The 25,397-nt window shown below is 23.2% G+C and overlaps 5 protein-coding genes across 6 annotated transcripts; 1 reads left to right on the forward strand and 4 right to left on the reverse strand.

The window, feature by feature from the left end:
- Positions 1-550: 550 nt before the first annotated feature.
- On the reverse strand, positions 551-6,008 carry LOC122852613 (ADP-ribosylation factor-like protein 4C). The gene is made up of 4 exons (XM_044152514.1): positions 5,039-6,008; positions 2,522-2,814; positions 2,210-2,425; positions 551-2,131 (listed from the first exon to the last, which is right to left on the reverse strand). The coding sequence occupies exons 2-4, from the start codon at positions 2,730-2,732 to the stop codon at positions 1,935-1,937; spliced, it is 624 nt and encodes a 207-aa protein (XP_044008449.1). The 5' UTR covers positions 2,733-2,814; positions 5,039-6,008; the 3' UTR covers positions 551-1,934.
- Positions 6,009-6,134: 126 nt separating this feature from the next.
- LOC122852604 (methanethiol oxidase) lies at positions 6,135-8,417 on the reverse strand. The gene is made up of 6 exons (XM_044152502.1): positions 7,988-8,417; positions 7,773-7,930; positions 7,219-7,702; positions 6,541-7,135; positions 6,332-6,454; positions 6,135-6,259 (listed from the first exon to the last, which is right to left on the reverse strand). The coding sequence occupies exons 1-6, from the start codon at positions 8,004-8,006 to the stop codon at positions 6,193-6,195; spliced, it is 1,446 nt and encodes a 481-aa protein (XP_044008437.1). The 5' UTR covers positions 8,007-8,417; the 3' UTR covers positions 6,135-6,192.
- Positions 8,418-8,547: 130 nt separating this feature from the next.
- LOC122852597 (sodium-independent sulfate anion transporter-like) lies at positions 8,548-14,260 on the reverse strand. Of its 2 annotated transcripts, none has more exons than XM_044152494.1 (9): positions 13,861-14,260; positions 11,878-12,223; positions 11,604-11,799; positions 11,313-11,533; positions 10,637-11,198; positions 10,335-10,561; positions 10,080-10,253; positions 9,852-10,014; positions 8,548-9,779 (listed from the first exon to the last, which is right to left on the reverse strand). In XM_044152494.1, the coding sequence occupies exons 2-9, from the start codon at positions 12,088-12,090 to the stop codon at positions 9,625-9,627; spliced, it is 1,911 nt and encodes a 636-aa protein (XP_044008429.1). In that variant the 5' UTR covers positions 12,091-12,223; positions 13,861-14,260; the 3' UTR covers positions 8,548-9,624. The 2 variants fall into 2 exon arrangements, with proteins under 2 accessions (XP_044008429.1, XP_044008430.1); XM_044152495.1 differs by having other exon boundaries at positions 11,878-12,227.
- Positions 14,261-14,869: 609 nt separating this feature from the next.
- On the forward strand, positions 14,870-19,281 carry LOC122852592 (gamma-tubulin complex component 6). The gene is made up of 2 exons (XM_044152488.1): positions 14,870-15,205; positions 15,350-19,281. The coding sequence occupies exons 1-2, from the start codon at positions 15,025-15,027 to the stop codon at positions 19,240-19,242; spliced, it is 4,074 nt and encodes a 1,357-aa protein (XP_044008423.1). The 5' UTR covers positions 14,870-15,024; the 3' UTR covers positions 19,243-19,281.
- A 211-nt stretch (positions 19,282-19,492) lies between these two features.
- On the reverse strand, positions 19,493-25,397 carry LOC122852591 (activating signal cointegrator 1 complex subunit 3; the record flags this gene model as incomplete). Its single annotated transcript, XM_044152487.1, has 2 exons — positions 19,493-19,709; positions 19,793-25,397. Coding segments are annotated over 2 exons (5,706 nt in total), but the record flags the coding sequence as incomplete, so codon positions are not given.

The following is a 25,397-nucleotide window of genomic DNA, read 5'->3' on the forward strand; positions in this document are numbered from 1 at the left end:
ATATATTTTCATTTATTTTTAATATATAAAAAACAACGTTTTTCCTATTTTATAATATCTTAATACTAAGACTCGATGATTGCCCAAACAAATTCAAATAAAAAACATTCAAAATATTATTTTTAACAGTTAATTATTCACTCACAATTACAAGTGATTCCTTATTTTAAATTTCAAAAGATAAATACAAGGCAATAACGACTGATTTTTTTATTTTTTATCAATAGATATTGTCATTAATAAAATAACTCACTGTTAATTATTAACTATAGTTATAAACAAACAATTTAAAATAACAAAAAAAAAATGTTGTTAAGTTATTTATCAATAGTACAAACAATTTTTATTAAAACACCAAACGTTAATAGTTTTAAAACCAATTATTTAAATAACAATTTAATTATCAAATGTAAAAATTGTAAATGATTAATTTATAAATCATTTAAACATAATGAATTTAATAAAAAATAATCTATAAAATACACCAAGATAAATATTTTTTAAAAATATAAATTCAATTGTGTTTATAATTTTTCGTTCAATTATTATTGCCCTGTATTATTTTAAATTTTATTTTTTTAATAAATAATATTCACCCGTATTTTGAGCATAACTCTATTATTTAATTATCATTTTACATATGTTTGGGTAACATTTACAGTTATACAGAGCTGCACATTTATTATTTACAAACTTGTCCATTCATTCTGGTTTTTATTATTTCTAAAATTGTAAAATTAAAAAAAAAAAATAAACTTAAATATTCAAGTAGACTAGTATCATCCTCTATTGTGTGTTATTCAACAAGGCTGACGTATTTTTTTTTCTTTTTTTTTTTTTGTATAAACAGGATGGATATCAACCAACCGTGATAAATGATAAACAAAAAAAAAAAAGAAAAAAAAAGAAAGTGAGCAGAATTAAAAAAATAATAAGCACCGGAAATTTAATTATTCATTATCAAATTATTGTTGAAAATAAACAGAATAAATTTCAACGACCAAAGATATGTTTCAATATTTTTTTGTTGCTTTTTTTTTTTTCGTTAAAATTTTTTTTCTACAACAAATACCTGTTCATCAATTACCAGCATTGATGTTTAACAGACTGTCATTAGTTTAATATAAACCATTAATTTCAAAAAAGAAAATATAATTCAAATTATGAATTTTTAAAATCGACGTGTGAAAAATTTTACTTATGGGAATTGTAAATTTGTTTCTTCATTAATAATCTTATGTTCGATTGTATACCAAAAAACAATTATTATATTCTAAAGATTATCTTCACATGGTCGGCGTGATAATTTTCATAGACAATATATAATTATTATATTCATGAGAAACATAATAAAAAAAAAAAAAAATAATTAAATAATAAAAAAGCTAACTGCAATTACGATTTTATAAATTTTACTTTTTCAATTGTTAAATAATTTTTCGTTTAATTTTTTTATTTAACTAATAAATAAACTGATTGAGAGGCACGATTAAATATCAGTATAAAATGATGAAGCAATTGCTTATAACATCATCAGTCATAAACACATTTTTAGTTTTTTTTTCTTTTTGTTAAATACAGTCTCCAATGTTTATGACATAAAAATTCTTTTTTTTTTCTTATTTTTTTATATTCGTTAAAATCTACTAGGAAGCTAATATAACTTTATGTATTTGTATTTGACTTTGAGGTCGGTTTGTTTAATTGTATTTTAAAAAGTCGTTGTAACGTTTCACATTATGATTATTTAATTATATTTTTAAATACTCAATCAATAAAAAGACATGTATCTTTGACGAAAAAAAAAAAAAAGGTTTTACTATTTCTTAATCAGCATATACTCGAAATAATTTATTAAATTATTCATCGAGTAAATTATTATTATCTTGAGGACAGTATCAAAAAACGCATGTACAATCCTCAGATGCGCGGGCCTATCTTGCTCTTTTTCTATTTAATTTAGCAAGTTTTTTACGTTTTTGAATAAGTTGATAAAGTGTATCAAGACCTTCATGTAATCCCTCACCAGTTATTGCGCATGCTGGTTGAACTTTAATACATGATGTACCAGGTGGTCCTGTTATTTCCAAAACACCAAGATGTTTTTCTAATTCACAAACTTCTTTGGCACCTAAAAAAAAACAAACTATAATTAATAAAAATAAAAATAAAAAATTTAAAAAACATTTATATTATAATAACAACAAACCAGGTAAATCTTGTTTATTAGCAAGTATTAAAATTGGTACACCAGCATTATCTGGACTTCTTGCTGTTCTTGTAAGTTCCATTTTAGCTTCTTCAAGTCTTTCAGTATCACAAGAATCAACAACAAATATTATACCATCAGTACATCTTGTATAAGATTTCCATAATGGACGTAATTTTTCTTGTCCACCAACATCCCAAACAAGAAAATTAACTCCTACAAAAAAAGCCATAACAATATTAATAAAAATTAAATAATAAAATTTAATAAATTAATAATAATTATATAACATAAATAATGTAATTTTATTACCTTTAGCTTTTCCAATACCACCACGTACTCTTTCACAATTAAAACCAATTGTCGGTACTGTATTAAGATATTGATCAAATTTTAATCTATATAATGCTGTTGTTTTACCAGCACTATCAAGACCAAGCATTGCAATATGTTGTGGTGTACCAGTTGGTAATGATTCAAGTATACCACCACCAGTACCTGATCTTCCCATACCAGCACCCATTACCAAGCTCACCTTTCTATCCTCCTCGTTTTATTAAAATATTCAACATCACCTTTTTACTCTAGACACATATTTTTGCTTTCTGTAAAATTAATAAATCACAAAAAAAAAAAAAGTTATTTAATTTTACTACAATCAATAAATACAATTGTTTAATATATTATTATTTTATTTATTATTGATTTTTATTATTATCATTATCATTTAAGGACAAGTTGAATTGATACTTATTGTATATGTACGACCCACATCATTTTACCAAGATTTCTCCTGAATTATTCTCTCTCTTTTGATGACAAAAATATTTCATACTCATCATGAAAATTATTTTTAATTTTTTTATAGATTATATTTTTTATTGTTCGTGACAGATAAACATGTTAATTTTATTATAAAATTATTGTTACAGTATATTTAACAATTATATACATATCATCATCATCAAAAGTTGTTTTTATAGATTATATTTTTTATTGTTCGTGACAGATAAACATGTTAATTTTATTATAAAATTATTGTTACAGTATATTTAACAATTATATACATATCATCATCATCAAAAGTTGGCTGGTACATTTCAATTTACAATAAGACCCATAATTACTCTTTACTATTATTATCTTTTTTTTTTTTATATATTTCCCTCTTTGTAAGTAACGCATTCTATTTTTGTATACCGTTAGTCGTAACTATTATATCTCCATGTGTTTCAGAGTCTAGAGTACGTGTTGTCCTTATTATTTTTTTTATCATAATTTTTTTTTTAAATATAAAAATTGTTGCTATATAATAAAAGAAGAAAAATTTCATAGAAAAATTATTTAAATAATTCGAGCTATTATTCAAGTTATTTATATGATAAAAATAAAATTAAAAAAAAAAAAAAAATTTAATTATTTTAGATAATAGAAATGAGGATAAAATTTAAAAAAAAAAAAAATGATAATTATTTTTTGATTGGACTTTTCTATCGACTTGTTTATCGACGCATGCGTATATTATTTTCGAGTATATAAAAAAATTGGTTTTTTTTTTTTTTTTAAACATCTAAAAATGGAATAATGTCAAATACAACTTTTTTTTTTTAATGCTCCAACAAAACCGGCTGTTTTAATTTTTTTTTATATATCTCGTTGCAGTTTTGCTTCCTCAGCCATAAATGTGTTTTATTTATTTTTTTAAATTTCATCTTTTATTATTTATTTTTTATTTCAGCACGTTTTCTTTAAAGCTCATGTCTATTTTTGTCATCATCATCATCTTCATCTTCATAAAAACAAACTTGTACAATTTTTTGTTTTATAATTAAATGGTTTTTTTCATTTGTTTATCGTTAAATAAACTTTAAAATAATCAAATGGTTTTTTTATATTCTTTATCAAATGTGTAGATGATATTTCAAAGTTTACATTGAGATTTAACATTGACTATTTTGATGAAGCAATACAATGATTCATAGCTGCTATTTCAAACGAATTTAATCAACATTATTCGTCTTGCGCTCATTTCTTTTTTATTTGTAGTTTTTTTTTTTTTTTTTTTATTATCGTTAACTCTTGTTGATGAAGGCTTAGTACTGTTTGTAGTTTAACGATAAAGAAAAAAATAAATATACGTCGTCTGGTACCATGATGATACGACAAAAAAAAAACGAAATTTAATTAAATGAAGAGGAAGATGATCTTGTGTCATAATAAAAGATGATAGATATATTTCAGCAAGTAGATTATCACAATGAGCAAGTGAGAGCGATAAAAAATCAAATATAACAAAAATTATTCCACTTGCTCTGTGTGTTTAATATTAAGGGGGCCACCTTACTGCCCTCCAGGCAACAAGAGACTTGGCCAAGATAAAAATAAAAAAGACAGGCCAGTTTCTTTTTATAATATATACTTTTTTTTTTTTTTATTCATAAAATTTAGTCTGCAGCATCTTCAACTTGCCAGTCAGGTAGTAAATCCAGAGAGCATTATTATTATATTTTTTTCAATCCCAAAAAAGGGTCCATTGTTATGAATATATACATTATTTTTTTTTATTTTTATTTTTTCCCTAAACCAGCAGTGTATTCAATAGAAAAAAAAAAAAACCGAAAAATATCACGAAAAATAAATCAACCAAGTGATTCATTGAAAAAAAATTTTTTAAAAATACTCCAAAAGTAAAAAAAAAAAAATAAAAAATATTGATAAAAATTTATAAATAAAATTTTTAATGACTCATATACTTGATTGTTTATAATATTTAAAAAAATAATAAAATTATGTAATTTATAAATATTTGTTATTTAAATTAATTATTACCATTGTCATGTTGTTGAAATTTTTTTTCATAATCCATTTGATGTTTATCACGTTAATTAAATAAATAATTTTAATATTTTAAATTTTATATAAATAAATTCACTTTTTCACTTAAAAAAATTTGTTTACTCCAAACTTATTTAAAAACACAAAAAATTGATTTATCAGTTAAAAACAATTTTAAAAATTAAAAAAATATAATTATATATTTTTTTTTAATTAACAACACAGGTTTATATATTTTTTAACACTTTTAATTGAATATCACTTGAATTGTTAAAGGCCAAATAAATAAATAAATAAATAAATAAAATGAAGGCTGTTGATGGCCAAATACAGAGAGAGTGAGTGGGAACAGCAGCTCACAACAACTGGACCGTTGATATATTTTTTACCTTCAAATGTTTTATATTGAAACAATATAATATTAATAACAATATATTAATACCTGCCAATGTATATTAAATATTGTTTATTAAATAAATAAATAATTAAGCAACTGTATGTTAAAATAATATCAATATTAATAAATGTTGGGTGTTGGTGGTTTGTGGTGCTCTGTACCGTGGAAACAAGATCTTGAATCTTGATGATTCCTGTTACTCTCTCTTCATTCCCCTCATGAACACCATCAATAAAACAGTCATATCCCCACCACGACTATCAACAACAACTGTGTTGTGTTTGGGTTTGTTATTTTTTTTTTTTTTTTTCGTTTCGAGTTTCGACAAGGAAATTTTCTACATATGTAAAGATGTCAGCACCTCTCGAGAGTTGACTTCGAAATTTCTTGTTTTTTAAATATGTTTTTATTATTGATGATGACTTCAATATGATTGACCTTTATATTCAATGATTTATGATATTTTTCATATGATAAATAATATTTGTGGTATTTTTTTTGAATATATTTACTTCCTGAATAGTTGATTATTATTTTGATATTGTTGATGTACCATGTGAATGAATTCCATTATTTTCACTTTCACTTATTTCCGCCAATTGTTTTGAGTTGAATAAAATTATAATAAAAATTATTATTGTTGTTGATGTTATTGTTATATCAAGGGGAAATTAAAATACACGTGTTTGATGATTATTTAATTATATTCAATGATTATTTATTTTTTTTTATTATTGATTGTTTTTATTATTTATTTAGTGTTATTTATTTGGTCTTCTGGAAGCCATATGTCAGATGTACAATCACCACCAGGATATCTAAATAAATTAAAGTAATAAATGTCAATTTAATTTTTGAATTAATAAAAATATTTAAAATTATATAATAACCTGATTTCATGAGCAAGAAGAATGTCATTTTTATCAGCTCCAAAATCAACAAGAAAATTTTTATCCAATGTTAAACCACCATTAACAATATCAATATCAAGTTTTACCATTGTCGATCCATTTCTAATGTAAAAAAGAAGCTTGTTAATAAATTAATTACATGATTATAATTTATTTATATAAATTAATTACGTGTTTGATCAACTTACAGAACATGATCAGGATAAAATTGTTTATCCCAAGGTTTAAAAATTGATGTTGTTATGTATAATCTACGTCCATCAAGACTCAATTGAAACATTTGTGGTGAACCATATAATCTACGATTTTTAATAAATGTTGCTTTTGGTGATTTATCAAGTTCATCATCTTTTGTAACGCGAATCTTTGAATCTTCAAGTATTAAACCACCTAAAAATATTTGACCAACTAATATTGGTTTTGCACGATTTGTTATGTCATACTGTCTTACATCACCATGTAGCCAATTATTAAAATACAAATATTTATCATCAAGGCTTATTAAAATATCAGATATCATTCCTGGTAAATTAGAATCAAGCCAACCATCAACTTTTTTAGATGGTACATCAATTACTTTTTCAGCTTTCCATTGTCCATTTGATTCTTTAAAAAATCTAAATACATTTGATGATACAGCACAGCCAACAAAACCCTCAGCAGCTTTTGGATCATGAAGAAATCTTATTTCCAATGGTGTTATTCCTTCATCACCAAGATTAATAACTTGTTGTAATTTTTTTTCTTTCCAAGAATAAATATTTAAACTTCTACCATAAACATCTGTTCCAAAAAAAAAACAAATAAATAATTTAATAATTGTTAAGAGTAGATAATTGATAAATTGTCTTGAGCATAATAATTACTTGTATCAGCTGGATCCTCAATATGAAAACCTTGCTTAAATATTTTTGGTACACCCCATTCAGTTGAAATAAGAACATCATGATATGGCTGATACCAAAAATCATATCCAAATTTTGCTTTTTCATTTCCTTTTGTCCAGCTTCCTTTAACCTCTAAACTTTCACTATCAATACATAAAAAATCACCAAGTGCATCACCATTTGGTTTTCCCATTGTTGAAATAATAATTTCACCAGTTGGTGAACAATGAGTTGTATGTGGTGTTGATAAACCATATTTATGCATTTCATTTGGTTCTAATATTTTTTTAATAAATGGTAATTTTTCATTTTTTGTATCAATAAAATATACACGATCAGACATTAAACCAGGTAATACAAGTGTATCACGAAGACGTTTTGAATCATGACAACTGCTACAAATATTCCAACCACTGTGATGAAGCTCATCACCAACATATGGCATTCTTAGCTTGTGAATAATCTATACAATATTTTAAAATAAAAAAACAATTTAACAAATTTATTATCAACTTTTTAAAATATTTATTTACCTGTGTATAAGTGGAACTTTCTGGATCAACATCAATTGTTGCAAGAACATCTGGCTTGTTGTCATCAGTATGAACACAAGCAACGTATAAAATTTTTTCTCTTGGTGCATTTATTGCTACTTTTGGACTTTTATAACCAGGTCCACAACCAGTACAATCTATTCAACAGAAATTTAATTAATTTATATTAAACAATAATCATCATAATGACTTACCTTTTGTTGATGTCGTCATATTTATTTTATATTTATTTTTAATAAAACTAATGTGGCACTAACTTGTTGTTGTACAATCTACTGTCACGATAAATACCGTTATGATTTCTCGTTTTTTTAATTTTTTTTTTTAACTTATTGGCTTGAAAAACAAGATAAGTTTGATGATGATAATGATGTCGGTGATGTCAGTGATGGTGGTGGGAGTTGATAAGTCATTATCATACTATATTATTAATGTGTTAATATTATATTATATAAATTATTTAATTTACTTTCTTTTGGATTGTCATATGTGTTTCTTTTTTTTTTTTTGGCCCCATTTTGTAATTGTGGTTTTTCTGGATTAATAATTTTATATTTTTCAAGACAAATATTTTATGAAAATATTATTATTAATTTTAATTATTCGTTATATATTAATTTATGTAAATAATTATTTTTTTTTAATCAATTTTTTTGTGTTTTTTATGTTAAATTTTATCTCAATTCCAAAAGTCCAATATGATTTATACTTAAATTGATAATTATATTTTTTTAAATAATTGTATCAGTATTTGTGGGATTTTTAAAAATAATATTTTTATCTTTTTCCTCATTTTTATGATAAACACAATCAATTAATTTTTCACGATGTAAAATAATTAATTTTTTAAATCTATTTTTAGCTATTTCTGTTTGTGTATTAATTGCATCTAATCCAGCATCTAATTTGTCCAAATTTCTGCTCATATTAGCCATCATTTGTAAAATAATATCACTACGTTTAGCTTTGCCAATAAAATTGACAATTAAAATAACTCCAATCATGACAGTTATTGCAACAAAACCTTTCTGAAGAATCATTTGCATTTTATAAACATTTTTTTTTTTTTTTTTTTGATACAATGGATCAACTTGCATCAAACTAATCAACTCACAAGGTCAATCAATTAATTCGATTCTTTAATTTTAAATTTCGAATATAATTAAATACACTCTGTTGATATTTCTATGAATTTATTTAAATTATTTTAACATTTTGCAAATGCTTAACTTGTTGATCATCATTCTTAGGCATTGTAAAAATTTTTCCCCAAGTCATACACGTGGGTGTATAGCTGACGTTATCACCGGGGATGGGCATTTCTTGTTGACATTTAATTCTGCGCTTACTCCAATCAATAATCAAATAAATATTGTCCTGCGCTCTTACTCACATTGCTTTGTTTTTTGTTATAAATAATTTACAAACTATTATTATTATTTTGACTAATTTTTTCTTTTTTTTTTATTCAATTCCTCGAGATTCATTGTTTATTTTATTTTAAGTAACATCTTTGATTTTCATACAATATATAAAACTATCAATATTAAAAAAAAAAAAAAAAAAAAAACTATTTTAATTTCTGACCTTTTGAATTCTTATAAAATACTGTTCAGGTAAATTTTCGTATTTTTTTTTTTTTTGACGATTATTTTATTATTATTAGTTTTTTTTTTTTTTTTTTCTTTTTATTTTAATGTCTTGCCTTTTTTTTTTTTTAAAGTTACACGACGACTAATATTTAAATATTTTTTTTTTTGTGATAAAGCTAAATAATTTTTTTTTTATCAGTAAAAAAAAATGTAGATTATACAAAAAATGTAAAAAAAATTTAGCTTGCGGCAGTGGCTGGTAATAAAGCTGTTCGAACTTCACTAAGTTCATGGTAACTTGTATGTGAAGGACGATGAGTTAATTCAATACTTGAATGTGACAATGTATCACCATTTAAGTCTTTTTTTGATGGCAATTTTCGACAGGATTTATCTGTAATTAAAAAATTAATATAAACAATATCTTTTATATTTATTTAAAAAAATAATTATGAAATTAAATTACCTCCACTACGATATAAAATATATGATAGTTCATCTTGAGTTGAAACATGCTGAAAATCTTCACCACAAGCACCACGTAATACAGCAACAACATCTGATCGTGGATTAAAAAAATAAAGACCTTGTTTACGTGTATTAAATTCGTCAATTAACGCAGCAATACCCTGTAATTTATTATCATTAAATTAATTGAATAAATGAATGAAAAAATAGTTGAATAATTATTAACCTTGGCTGCAGTAAAATCAGCTCCAAGTACATATCTGCAATCAACAACAACTGGTAATTGACTTGAGCCCTCTTTAACACCAGCATGACCAACAAATTGTTTGATAAAATCAACAGCAGGAAAATATAAACTATTACCAGGTGTAACAAGTAAATATTCTGTTCCTGAATTTGTCTGTAATTAATAATAAAATAATTATATTCAATATGAAATTATTTAAATTAAATATAATAAAAAATATATATATATAAATACCAAGCATTTTTCAACGTGTATAGTTGGTCTTGCTGATGGATATAATAAAAACATAAGATTAATACCAACACCAACAAGTATACCATACTCAACACCAATAACAAGACATAAAAAAAAAGTTGCAAACATTGGTATTAAATCTTTTTTGCTTGATCTCCACATGAGTTTAACAACTTCATATTCAATCATGTAAATAACTGCTGATATAATAACAGCTGCTAGAGAAGCTAAAAACAAAAAATAGAACAATTAATTTTAAATTAACAAAATAATATATGTTTAATTAAGTAAATTATATTAACCTTTTGGTATATAATAAAAATAAGGTGTAAGTAAACTAAGTGCCAATATAATAAGTACACCTGTATATAAACCAGACATTGGAGTTTTAACACCACTTGCATGATTAACAGCTGATCTACTAAATGATCCAGTAACTGGCATTGCTCTTGCACATGAACCAAGTACATTACAAAGACCAAGAGTTAATAATTCTTGTGTTGCATCAACACTTGCACCATTTGCAAATGCTTTTGCAATTGCAACATTACCCAGTACAGCAATAATTGGTACTAAAAAAATTGCTGGACCAAGTTCACTACACATTTCTAAAAATCCAAGTTCACGATTATTTGCTATTGTTGAAAATGGTGGTAAACTAAATGCTGGTAATCCAGATTTAACTTGTCCAGTTAATACAAATGGTGAACCATTTGGTGTTTTCATTTTATATGCTATTGTTGAACATACTATAACAACAATTGCATTTCTTGCTGTTGATATTAACCATATTATTTTAGCTAATATACGACGTTCTTTTGATGGTTTACCAGATTTTTTACACCATTTAATATCTTTCATTTTCTAATAAATCATAAAAACAATTAAACAGTCATTATTGCATTGTAACTTTTTTTTTTTTTTTTCAATGAAGGACATTTATTTTTTATTACTAAAATAAAAAAAAATTTTTATTACCCGTAATATAAGTAGAAAAACAATGCAAAAAAAACTCATTCCAGCATCCCATGGATTTGTATTTTCAATATTACTAATGACCTTACTTATTGTTTCAATAAAACCAGATGCCTTGAATTTAAGTCCAAGCATACCCTTGAGTTGTGATGCAACAATAATAACTGATGTTGCTGATGTAAAACCAACTGTTACAGGTATTGATATAAAATCAATAAGTACATCTGTAATAATTATAATAATTAAATATTTTGATATCTAAAATATATTAATATCATTATTAAAAATACATACCAAGATGAAGACAAGCCATAACAAGCTGTAAACATCCAGATAAAAATGCAAGTAATACAGCAAAATCAGCTGATTTATCTTGTACATATTTATGTGTCATAATAGCCATAAGAGCTGTTGGTCCAATAGTTATATCTTTGCATGATCCAAAAAAAACATATACAATTGCTCCCATAAATGCTGAATACAATCCATACTAAAAAATAAATATTTAAATATAAATACAAATAGTTTTCATTAATTAAAATATATTATTATTAATTTTTTTCAATACCTGTGGTTCAAGACCAGCAAGAATAGCATATGCTAAACCTTGTGGCATCACTGTAAGACCAACAGTTATTCCAGCAATAGCATCACTAATTGCTTTTTCAGAATTATAATTTGGTAACCATGATAATATTGGTAATCGTTTTTTTATAAAACTCTTTAATGTACCAAATTTTTTATCCTCAACAGGATCATCATGTTTATGTCCAATTGCCATATTTAAAAATTCAACCAATAACCGAGGCAAATATTTATTCTTTTTTCTTCTTTCTATTACTTTAAATTTTTCTTCTTGTTGTTATTTTTGCTGTTGTTGTTGTTACTATTTTTAATTCTATATTATCTTCAATCTTCCTTAAATAAATATAAACAATACAATAATTTAGTTATTAAATTTTAAAAAATAATTATGTGTATCTTGTGTGATACTTGTTCGTTCGATGAATGTCGAATGAAAGAACGATCAACACTTGAATGCACAACTTTATATTATCCCCATCATAATAATTTTTCAGAACAACTTGAAATACAAAACACTCGGTTTGTTTTTTTAATACTAAACAAAAAATTCAAAAAAAAAAAAAACTCTTGGATCTTGTATGTGTTTTCCAATTAATGTATTAATGTATTTATTATTATTTTACTTTTTTATTTCATGAATTTTATTGGTATCAATTGATTAAATACGCATGACAAATTATTTTTATTATTTAAAAGATGATATATTTTATAATCAATTTGTCACGAGTTTAAAAATTTATTTTTAATATTTTCATTATATTAATAATATTCTGATTATTTTAATTAATAATTTATCCTTATTTACTGTTTATTTAAATATTTATAAATTAATTTTTTCATAATAATAATAATCATTTTTTAAATTATAAAACTACGAGGTGAAATTTTTGTAAATAACTCGCTCTGTTTACCATGGTCAGTTTTTTATATTATCCATTTATATAATTACTCGACATAAAAATTTTCTAAATCTATTTTAATAATATTTAAACAAAAAAAAAAAAAAAAACAGAAAGTCTCTAGTCATAAATAAACTTGTTACTAATTTTTTTTTCTATCAACTATTTACATAAATAAAAATTCTTTGTTTTTTTTTTGTTAACTCTCAATTTGAGCATTGCATAACATCTTAAAAAATAAATAAATAAAAAAAACTATAAAATAAAATAAATAGCAATTTAAATAAACAATAGTAAGTTACAATTAAATATTTATTTAAAAAATTTATTAACTAAAAACTATTATATTAAATTTCAATAATTAAATAAACTAATTTTTATAAAAAAAAAAAAAAAAAAAATTATAAGCAGTCTTACTTTATTATTTAAAATTATTTAATAATTTTTTTAATATAAAAAAATGATTATTTTTATGATAAATATATAGTTTAGAAAAATTATATACAACTGTCTCCATGAGACACTCAAGAATGCATGAAAAAAAAAAAAAAAAAAAAAATGAAAACCCAAGCATTCTTGTACCGGCTGATATTTGACCTGAATTAACATCAACTACAATATGTATAAAATAAATATTAAGAAATTATAATTAAACATTTAAAAAAAAATTTAAATACTATCAATAGATACACCATTAGTCTATTAGTCATCACACACTGAATTAATACAAACTAAATAATAGAAAAGGTGCAAAAACACATTCCAATACAACATATAAAGAAATAAAAAAAAAATAAAAAAAAAAAAATCATCATTATCATTACAAAAGAATTAAAATCCAATTGTTATAAATAAATAAATTTAAATAATATTTATTTAATTTATAAAATTAATAAATAATATATTTTTATTGATTTATAAAAATTTATAATTTTTTTTTTCTATGTCACGTTTAACTACTTGTCGCAAAATTACCATTTTTTTTTTTTTCCTTATTTCAATTATTTAGTTGAATAAAAAAAATAAAATAACTATATGTAAATAATTATTTTGCCGAAAATCCTTACCATTTTTGGCTATTTGATGATGACTCTATATCACTACACGACATTCTGTTGATGATGTTGATGATAATGACAATATTGTGTTTTAATTTTTGGAGTTTATATAGTTTGTTTATTTTTTTAATTTAAAAAAATATTATCATTTTCAATTTTGGTATTTAATTTTCAGGGCCTTTTGGGCCAGAATGATTTATTATGATTTGAATTTTTGCTTTGTAAAGATATTGATGATGATGATTATCAGTGAAACCTTCTAACTGTCACAACTAAAATTACTCCAAGTAGTTTTTTTTTTTTTTTAATTTTTTTGTGTACATACAATATAATGAAAAATACACAAACAAAATAGTGGAATTTGATTGAATATATATACAACCATATGATTGTTAAAATGTGTGTTATATTAATCCACCACTATGATGAACCTTGGATGCGTAATCGTCTATTGCGCAAAAAAACTGGTCAAGATGTGGTGCAATGTGGTGCTCTTTTATACTATTTAAATATCCTTTTTTTTTTTTCTTAAAACTTGTTCATTTTAAACATCTTTTTTTTCATTATTTAGGTATAAAAAATATAAATATATTATATTGTTATTTTAATAATAGAAAAAAGTTTAAAAACCAGTTTTTTAAACTTGTTTTTTTTTTAATTAAAAAAAAACATTATTATACTGAATTTTTTAAAATGGAAATGTTAAAAAAAAAATATATAATTACTTGAAATAATTTTTTTTTCTTAAATTTTAATGGTTAATTTGCTTTTTTTCTTTTATAATGTTAAAAAATCAAAAAAAAAGTGACTGTGATAAATTCAAAATTTCTTAATTTATTTTTTTTTCAATTAATTAATGATTATTATTTTTTTTTTCACTCTTACATTTTATATTGCATAATTGTACAATTTGAATTTAAAAATTTTATCTTAATAATGATATCTAATTTACCAGCATGGTACAAACAATAAGAAAAAAAAAATACACAATTTTTCTCTAGGGATTTTCATATTTATATTGTCACTAAAAGTTGTAATTTGTAAACAAAATTAAACGTCATAAAAAAAAAATGTTCAATCAATATTTAAAAGATATTAATAATAATTAATATAAATAAAATGTTCTAAATTTGTCAATAAAATATAATAAATACTACAACTTGAAAATTCAAAATGGAATCAAATGAAAATATAACAAATTTTTTTGGTCTTGTAACAAAATTATGTGAATGTTTGTTGGATAAAAGTGCATTAAATAAAAATAATCCAAAACACGAATGGTTTATAAATAAATTACGTAAAAAAGCATTTGAAATATTATTAAAAAAACATTACATATCAAATGATATAAATGGTAAATAAATAAATTATATTTAAATTAGAAGAATAAATGAATTAAATTATGTTGATTTTAATTATTTTTTTTTCTTTTATAGATAATAAATATGATAATGAAACACAATTATGTTGATTTTAATTATTTTTTTTTCTTTTATAGATAATAAATATGATAATGAAACACTAGATCCAACAGCAGATTTACTTAAACATGCATTTGTTTTAAGAAGTACATTTAATCTTGGCTCAAAAGCCAATAAACTTGAAGATGCAATGGATAAATTGCTAGATGAATCAACTCTTCCAAATGCACTTTTAAGTTGTATATTAAAATTTTTATGTTCACTTAAAACATATGAAACACCAGAAAAAAATGATCTTAATATATTTTTTTATGGTGAAAGAAATCCTCAATTACCAGAGCCTTCAATTGGTGCAAATAATGCACTTGGTTATCAAATATATCCAACAAGTGTTTGTACATTATCATACAAAATCGATGATGATGATAATAATAATAGAAACAATTTAATTGATCTTAGTACAATGAAACTTGATGCATCATTTAGTTTTTCTGGTCAATTATATAAAAATATTGTTGCTAATAATTCTAAAAAACTCATTGAATTTCAATCAACAAATCCAATGTTAATGTCAAGTACAAATAATTATTTATTTGGTGATGCTAATATAAATATAAAAAATAATAATAATGAACAACAAAAAGCTATTGAATGTCAAAGTATAACATCAAATGATGAATTAATTAAATATGAAAATATTGATAATATAATATTTAATTTATCAATTGATAATACAGATGTTAAAGAATATCGTACATGGGAAATGCTTGGTTGTTCAAATGATTATAAAATAAAAAAATTTATTTTAGAATCTGATAATGCAATTGAACATCTTGAAAATTATAAAAATTTATCAATAATATCATTATCATCATATAAAAAAATATATAATAACAATAATAATATAAATAAAATAATAAAAATGAATGAATTTATGGAAAATATGAAATTAGTATTACTTGGTATTGAATCTGATTGTTTTTTATGGAATAATAATATTGGTTATATATTTAAACAAAATACAATTGTTTATGGTATTAGTAATGAATCAATTAAAGATATATGTACAGATATAACATATTGGTCAACATGTTTTAAGTTATTAAATAATTTAGTTAATTCAAATCCAGAATTAATAAATGAATTACATAATGATGGTCTTATATTAAAAGCAATGTGTAATAATATTAGTAATATATTATTACATTATCAAGCTGGTATAATACAAGTATTTAATGAATCAAATGAATTGTTAAATTTATTATTAAAACTACAACCACTTGGTGAATTAATATCACAAGTTGGAAAATTATGTAAATGTGATAAAATTATAAATAATAATACCAATAATGATACAACACTTGGTGAAGGTACTGGTATATTATCACATATATATAAACAAGTTACTAAAATAACAAAACCAAATATTGCATTAGTATATTATTCAATATTAAAATCATGTTGTGAAATATATTTTAAAATGTTAGAAAAATGGATATTTGAAGGTGCATGTGATGAAACACATGGTGAATTTATGATTAAAATACGTTCACAATATTTACGTTATCGTGGTTATAAATTTTGGTCAAAATGTTTTGGTATACATCGTGAATCAGTACCTGGTTTTTTAGATAATTTATGTGATACAATATTACGTTGTGGTAAAGCTGTTAGATTATTAAAAATATGTGATCCAAAAAATAAACTTTGTCATTTATTTACAACATCAAGACCAAATGTTAAAGTATGTTTAAATATAAATATGTTATTACGTCAAGAAGAAATATGTCAAGATTATATGAATAAAGGTATTGATATACTTGGTAATGATTATACAATAAAAAATGCACTTGATAAATTAAAAATTAATGAAAAAAATAAAATAAAACAAGTTGCTAATGCACAACAAGGATATTTAGAACGTATTAAAAAATTAAAAATTGAAAAAAAATTATTATTAGCTAAAAATAAAGCTGAGTTATTAGCTGAATTAAAATATCAAGCTGAAGCAGCAATAACAAAAAAAGAAAAAATTAAAGAAGCTAAAATTTTAGAAGATAAATTATGGATGGAAAAAGCAGCAAATGAAGAAGAAGAAGAAAAAAATTTACGTATTGCTGAAGCTAAACAAAATATTGAATTTTATAAAGAATTAGCAATTGAAGCTAATAATCGTAAATTACGTGCAACATGGAGAGCAACTAGAATGTCATTATTTGATAAAAGACTTGATAAAATAATATCTGAAAGACAAGATGAATTATTATTACAATTAAATGATGATAATGATAATATAATTAATTCACCAGATGATATTATTATTATTGATAATCCAATATTAAATCTTAATCAAAATAATATAATTTATGAAACAATTATAAAACAAAGACCAACTGATTTACCAATTAATATAACAACTGAAAAAACCATAAATAAAACAACAGAAATATCAGAAATACTTGATGAAATATCAGAAAGTAATAGACGTTTAACAATAATGGAAAATAAACATACAAAAAATAATCAAATAATACAAGATGCTGCTACTAAAGATGATGATGATGATAAAGATAAACAAACTAATGATAATATTATTAATAAAAGTAATGATGATATTATTAATAATATGACAAAATTAGTTGTTAATGATTTAAATGATTTTACACCAATGTCATGTACAACTGATGTTGATAGTTATATACAATCAAATATTGGCTCTTATTGTGGTGATAATAAAAATGATTTTGAAAGTCCATCAACACCTGGTGATTATTTAATTAAACAAAATTATTTACCAACAAGTCAATCATTTATAAGTGGTATTGGTTTTGATAATAACAACAACAACAACAGTAGTATCAATATTAATAATACAACAACAACAACAACATTTGATTCATCATTAACAATGGCTGATGTTGAATTAATTGATAATGCATCATTACAAATATGTTTAAAAAAATCAGTAATAATACCACTTATGGTACAAAGTAATCTTGCAAATTCAGCAATTATAAAATATTTATTACAAGAACATAATATATTATCACATTTACAAAGTTTACGTAGTTTTTTTTTTTTATTAAATGGTGAATTTTCAAAAAATTTATCATCATTATTATTTAAAAAATTTTATGAAATAACAATGCCAATTGAATTATTTAATTCAGCAACATTAACAAATTTATTAGAAAATGCATTACATAGTTCATTAAATTTTTCATATAAAAATTCTGATTTGTTAACATTATCTGTTATTGAAGTACCAACAAGATTACAAGTATCAAATCCAGAAGCACTTGATTGTTTATGTTTAAATTATAAAATATCATGGCCATTAAATTTAATAATTGATGAATTATCAATGCAACAATATAGTAAAGTATTTAAATTTTTACTAATGGTTGGACGTGTACAATGGGTATTACAAGAAGATTTTTGTTTATTAAAAATTCATAAAAAATCAACAATGTCATCACAGTATCATAAAGTACAACTATATCGTCATGCTATGATGCAATTTATGACAGCATTTAGTAATTATTTAACATGTAGTGTATTACATGCTAGTTGGCAAGAATTTGAAAAAGATTTAGAAACATCAACAACACTTGATGATATTTATTCAACCCATGTTATGTATATTAATAAAATACGTTCAAGATGTATATTAACAAGTAAAGCTAAAAAATTACGTGATTGTATTATAAATATATTTAAAATAATATTAAAATTTCATAATTGTTTAAGATCACATGATTGGCATTTATATAAAAATGAATATGTACATACAAATTATATACAGCTTGAAAAAATGTATAATGCATTTTGTGAATTAAGAACTTATCCAGCAATTGTTGTTGAAAAATTAGCTGATAGTGGATATCAATCACATTTAATACATTTTCTTGATGCTCTTAATATTAATCCTTTGTATAATTTATCAACAAATACACCATTAAATAATTAATATTATATATTTTTTCATTATTATTAAGAATTTAATTGTTTATTTAAAAAAAAAAAAAAAGCTTTTTGTAGTTGTAATTTTTTAATATCATCATCATTATTAAATTATAAAAAAAATAATAAATAAATAAAACTACAGGATTAATTTTATTTTACCTTATTTATATCAATGAATAATAAAGCCCCTGTGAGTGTGAATCAAACAAAAAAAAACAACATTTAACATTTTAAAATAATTATTATGTCCAGAATTATTTTTAGTATATTTTAATAATTACAGCTTTACAATCTCATAATATAAATATTTTGGTTTAAATAATAAGTATTTAAATAAACCATAAATAGAAAAGAAAAAAAAAAAAAACATTCAATCCAAATTTTTTGTTTTAATTATTGTATTAATTTTGTATTGTTGATCCAGTCCAATATATGAATCTGATAACAAATAGAAAACAAGTGTTGTTTTACCTGTAAAAAAAAATAAAAAAACAATATTATTTAAAACATAAAAAAAATGATTCAACAAGTAATATTAATTTTAATTTTAATACCTAAATATGGTGGTATTGTAAATTCCAATTGATGTATTTTTGATTGTTGTCCAAGTGAATGAATTCTTTTTAACGCCCAAACTTCATTATTATCAAAATCACCAAAAACAATAAACCATCCATCATCTTTACTTTTACCATGTTTAAATTTATTAGCACCTTTTGTTGAATTAATTTTTTTTAAATTAACATGCAACGTATAAGAATTATCAGCAAATAATTCTAAAATTTGTTTTGTATTTTTTTTAATATCAATATTTTGTTTATCTGATATTTCTTGTTCATCAGTCATATCTTGAATGTTAATATTAACATTTATAATTGGTATATTTTTACAAAAATCATAAATTTCTTGAATTTGCCAATTATTAAAATTAGTATGATTAAAATGTTTTTTAAATAATTGTAAATCTTTTGTTAATGTCAAAAATTCTGGTAATGATTTTGGTAAATTATCAAAATAAGCAAGTTGTTGAAAATCAATATGTGGTAATGTCATAAGTGCAGAATGATCAATCCATCTTGCTTGTATAACCATTTGTAATATTTGTATCATACATAACATACTTGATAACCATCCATTTTCAGTAACAACATCAATCATAGCTTGTATTATTCTAATAGCTTGATCAAGTATTGATTTAGTATCAGTAATATAATCAGTTGATGGTAATGTTAAACGTGAAAAATGTGCTTGAAATAATAAAAATGCTTTTGTATTTGGTGAATCAAATGTACCAGGAGAAGCAGCGTAACGACATTGTTTTGATAATTCTTCATTAATAATATCTTCATTATGTCGTACTGGTAATTCAGCATATTCTTGTGCTGTACATAATACTTTTAAACAATCAATTAATGATATATTATTTTTCAATTCTTTACTAAATAATGTAATTGTTTTATATGATAAATAATAATATGATGCAATTTTTCCAAGTGATAATGGTATAATTGATTGTGTTTCTTCATCAAAATCAATACATTGTGCATTAATTAAAGTTGCTAATGTATTATCAACAAGTGCTGATAAAAATTTATTAATATCATGTACTTCTAAACTATCAAGACTATAATATTTTGGATTTTTTAATAGACGACGATAAAAATATGTCCATGTAATATAATTTAAAAAATCATTTTTTGTTTTAATAGTACCAGCAATAATTTCAGCATTAATATGATCTGGTAATACATTTAATAAATTTGATTCAACTGGAAATGGTTCATATAAAAATTTTTTATAAAAATTTTTTTTAACATCATGTACTAATACAACAGCAACAGCTGAATCATCAAATTGTGGACGTCCAGCACGTCCCATCATTTGTAATACATCTGTTATTGGCATATCAACATAACGTTTTGTTTTACCATCATAATATTCAGTACCTTTTATAACAACAAGATGAGCTGGAAAATTAACACCCCATGCTAATGTTGATGTTGTAACTAATACTTGTATTTTATTATTAACAAATAATTCTTCAACAGTATCACGATCTCTATCATGTAAACCAGCATGATGTATACCAATACCAAATGCTAATGTTAATTTTAAATTGCTATCATTAATACCAGTCAATATATTATCCATTTCATTATCAGGCATTGTTAACCATTGTTTTGGATTATCTTCAGCAGCAAGATATGCTATTAAATCTAATGCTGTTAATCTTGTTTGTCTACGTGATGATACAAATACAAGTGATGGACTTGTTGGTGAATGTTGACGTATTGCTTGAAATGTTGGACGATTCATTGTTGCCATTCTTGGACAATAATGTTTACCAGGAAAACCATTAATATGTACTTCAATTGGTACTGGACGTACTGATGGACGAAAATTATAAAGACCCATTTGTTTAATACCAAGCCAATTACCAAGATCAATTGAATTTGCTAATGCTGTTGATAAACCAATAATACGTAAATTTTTTTTAGTTTCAGATGCTATAAAATTTGTACGTGATACAATAACTTCAAGTACTGGTCCACGATCTTCACCTAATAAATGTATTTCATCAATTATTATTAAACATACATTTTTAACATAATTTCTTGTTTGCCAACTTCTTGATATACCATCCCATTTTTCTGGTGTTGTTACAATAATATCAGCTTGTGAAATTTGACGTATATCTGGTGTAACATCACCAGTTAATTCAACAATACGTTTATTTAATTTATCTTGAAATTTAATTTTCCAATCTTTTATTCTTTCACGTACAAGTGCTTTTAATGGTGCAATATAAACAATTTTTGTATTTGGATAATGATTAAATACACGAAATATTGCAATTTCAGCAGCAATTGTTTTACCAGAACCAGTTGGTGCACCAAGTAATACATTATTATCTGTATGATAAAGACAATGAAATATTTGTGTTTGTATTGGATTAAAATGACTGAATTTATATAAAGATTGATATTTATCATTTTTTAATACTGTTATTGGTAGTGGTTGTAGTTCAAGTAAATCAGTATGTGGTTGATGATAATCTGGTAATATAACATCATGTAACGGTAATGAATAAACATAACAACATTCAAGCCATCTATCTGATGTTGCTTTAATCATATATTGTGATGGTAAATCTTCAGATAATGGTATTGTTATTATTAATTCTTGTTCTTCATAATTAATAACCATTTTTTTAGTCATCATAAAATATTCATAATGATAAATAAAATTTGTATCTGTATCCTCAATCCATATCCAAAATGGTTCAGATGTTTTACCATGTACACTATCATTCCATTTAAATGTTGATTTAATTTTTAATCTAATACGTAATACTGTTCTTGTTATTGGTTGTACTTGTGCATTCATTTCAATTGATGGTAATTCATTACAACATTTTTTAACAATAACAGCTGTTGCATGTCTACGTAATATATCACTTAATTCATTAACACTCAAATCTTTAATACGATTTATTGTTAAACCACGTTGATCAATTTTATCAATAACATCTTGTCCTAATATATGAAATTGTCGTAATGGTGTCCAATGATCCCATTGTTGTAATTCTAACATTTTTGATAAATTTAATAGTTTTGTTGCCATTAATGCATTATTACTACGTAGTTTTAATTCAAATAATGCTCTAACAATTCTCAATGCATTTTGTATGATAAATGATTGATCAGATATCAATGAAAATGATGAAATTTTACCATGTGATAAATATGTTTGTATTAATATATTAACTTTACCATGTATATTTTCAGTACCACCAGCAACATTTAATTCACAATATTCTTTAGTTAATTTATCAAGTTCATCCATTTCATCATCACGTACTTTTAATTGTTGAAATTCTTGTGCTTGACATACCATTGATAATATATCAGCTTCATTCATAATTGGTTTTGTTAATTCATTAAATATTTCAATAGTATCATATTTAAGATAAAAATGACTTGCTGTTCTTCCTAAATCAGTTGAATGTAAATCACCAGTACGTGAATTATATCTAATCATTTTAGCTTTATCTAAATTAATTGCTGATGAATGTATAAGTGATTTTCTTTTTTCATCTAAATTTTGATCACGTATAACATCTTCATATAATAAACCATATACTATTGGATTTAATCTCATTCTAACATATAAATATGTATAACTTAACCATTCAACAGCTTCACGTATATTTGATATTGTACCAAGTGCTATTTCAGCATTTAAATTATCAGCAAGATGATTTATAAAACTTGATTCAATTGGAAATTGATTTGTTAGCAATGATAAATAATGATTAAGTTTATTATGTGTTGTTATTATTGCAGCATGTCCAGATGTATCAAATTGTGGTCTACCAGCTCTACCAAATATTTGTAATACATCTAATATACCAAGATCAATAAATGAACCATGTTTTGCATCATATATTTCAGTACCACGTATTATAACAGCATGTGCTGGTAAATTAACACCCCATGCTAATGTTGATGTACATACTAATACTTTAATTGAACCTTGTGAAAAATATTTTTCAACCATATTTCTATCTGTTCGTAACATACCAGCATGATGTGTTGAAAAACCATGTGAATATAAATCAGATAAATATTTATTTTTAGAATTACTAAATGCTTTAACTACTAATTTACTATCATTTGTATCTGGTTTAAAATATTTTATTGTATCATGTTGTATTGCTAATTCTTTTAATTTATTTGCTGTTCTTATTGTTGCATTTCTAGCATGTACAAATACCATAACTTGATGTCCTTTTTGTATCATATCAACAACTTGATTATAACAAACAATATCCATATCATGTATTTGTTGCATTTGTTTCATTGATTTAACACCAATAAATGTTTGACTAAGTGGTACTGGACGAAATCTATGATCAAAATAAAATAAACCTTTATGTGGATTAACACGTAAAAATCTAGCAACATCAATATAATTTGGTAATGTTGCTGATAAACCAACAATACGTATCATTGATTGTGATGTTTCAACTTGACGTAATGTACGTGCAACAAGTGCTTCAACAACTGGACCACGATCACCATGTAATAAATGTACTTCATCAATTATAATTAATTTAACAATACTTGTTAAACTAATATCACCAGTACCTTTACGTGTAACAACATCCCATTTTTCTGGTGTTGTTACAATCATTTGTGTTTGTTGTATTTCACTTTTAGTTAATTGCATATCACCAGTAAATTCTCTAACTTTAATACCAAGACAATCAAGTTTTTTACCAAAACTTGTTGTCATTTCAGCAGCAAGTGCTTTCATTGGTGCAATATATATTATTTTAAATTCATTTTTTTTAATAAAACCATTATCATCCATATGTAATTTTAATTGATGTACAACTGTTAATAATGCAACATTTGTTTTACCAGCACCAGTTGGTGCACATATTAATAAATTTTCATTACTATTATATGCTGTATTAAATACAATACTTTGTATACGATTTAATTTTTCAACTCCTTTAAATGCCATTTTACCAATATTATCAAGTGATGATATTGTTATTGTTTTATAATCAATATCAACTGAACCAAATGATGATACTGGTATATCAACTTGTTCACATAATGTACTATCTTTACGTGTTATATTTTCTGGTAATATTATACTTTTACCACTTATTAATGCTGATACACCTTTTTTATTATTTTTTTGACAATCAAATACATATGGATATTTTTCTTGTTTATTACTTGCTGTAAATGCATTAAAATATTTTTCAACTGGTGCTAATATTCTTTCATTACTAGCCATTAATGCTTCTTGTCTTTTTATTCTTAATGCTATTGGATCAAATTCATCATCTGAATTATCTGAATCAAGTAATTTATTTAATTTATTATTATTTTTATAATATTTTTTTTCTTCTTTTCTAACTTGTTTTGATAATAATTTTTCTTTTTCTGATTGTACAATAACTTGACAACATAATTGTGGTAATCTATCTTGTGTTTTTGATGATGATAATTGTTGTTGTTGTTGTTGCTGTTGTTGTTTTATATATTTTCTATTAAAATATGATAATAAATTATTTTTATTTGTAACAATAAATTCAATCATATCAATATTTTCAAAACCAAATAAATCAACTAATTCATT

Source organism: Aphidius gifuensis, linkage group LG3 (assembly GCF_014905175.1).
Source record: "Aphidius gifuensis isolate YNYX2018 linkage group LG3, ASM1490517v1, whole genome shotgun sequence".
Lineage (NCBI taxonomy): Eukaryota > Metazoa > Arthropoda > Insecta > Hymenoptera > Braconidae > Aphidius > Aphidius gifuensis.

What these genes read in the sequence shown, in the direction of transcription:
- LOC122852613 (XM_044152514.1), bottom strand. Translation starts at nt 2,732, where the DNA reads ATGGGTGCTGGTATGGGAAGATCAGGTACTGGTGGTGGTATACTTGAA. An exon ending in TGGTATTGGAAAAGCTAAAG is followed by an intron (nt 2,426 to 2,521) that starts GTAATAAAATTA and finishes CTTTTTTTGTAG; the next exon opens with GAGTTAATTTTCTTGTTTGG. An exon ending in TAATAAACAAGATTTACCTG is followed by an intron (nt 2,132 to 2,209) that starts GTTTGTTGTTAT and finishes GTTTTTTTTTAG; the next exon opens with GTGCCAAAGAAGTTTGTGAA.
- LOC122852604 (XM_044152502.1), bottom strand. An exon ending in TGAGGATCCAGCTGATACAA is followed by an intron (nt 7,136 to 7,218) that starts GTAATTATTATG and finishes TTTTTGGAACAG; the next exon opens with ATGTTTATGGTAGAAGTTTA. An exon ending in CTTCTTGCTCATGAAATCAG is followed by an intron (nt 6,260 to 6,331) that starts GTTATTATATAA and finishes TAATTTATTTAG; the next exon opens with ATATCCTGGTGGTGATTGTA.
- LOC122852597 (XM_044152494.1), bottom strand. Translation starts at nt 12,090, where the DNA reads ATGGCAATTGGACATAAACATGATGATCCTGTTGAGGATAAAAAATTT. An exon ending in TACACGTTGAAAAATGCTTG is followed by an intron (nt 10,254 to 10,334) that starts GTATTTATATAT and finishes TATTAATTACAG; the next exon opens with ACAAATTCAGGAACAGAATA. An exon ending in TATTTTATATCGTAGTGGAG is followed by an intron (nt 9,780 to 9,851) that starts GTAATTTAATTT and finishes TTTTAATTACAG; the next exon opens with ATAAATCCTGTCGAAAATTG.
- LOC122852592 (XM_044152488.1), top strand. Translation starts at nt 15,025, where the DNA reads ATGGAATCAAATGAAAATATAACAAATTTTTTTGGTCTTGTAACAAAA. An exon ending in CATATCAAATGATATAAATG is followed by an intron (nt 15,206 to 15,349) that starts GTAAATAAATAA and finishes TTTCTTTTATAG; the next exon opens with ATAATAAATATGATAATGAA.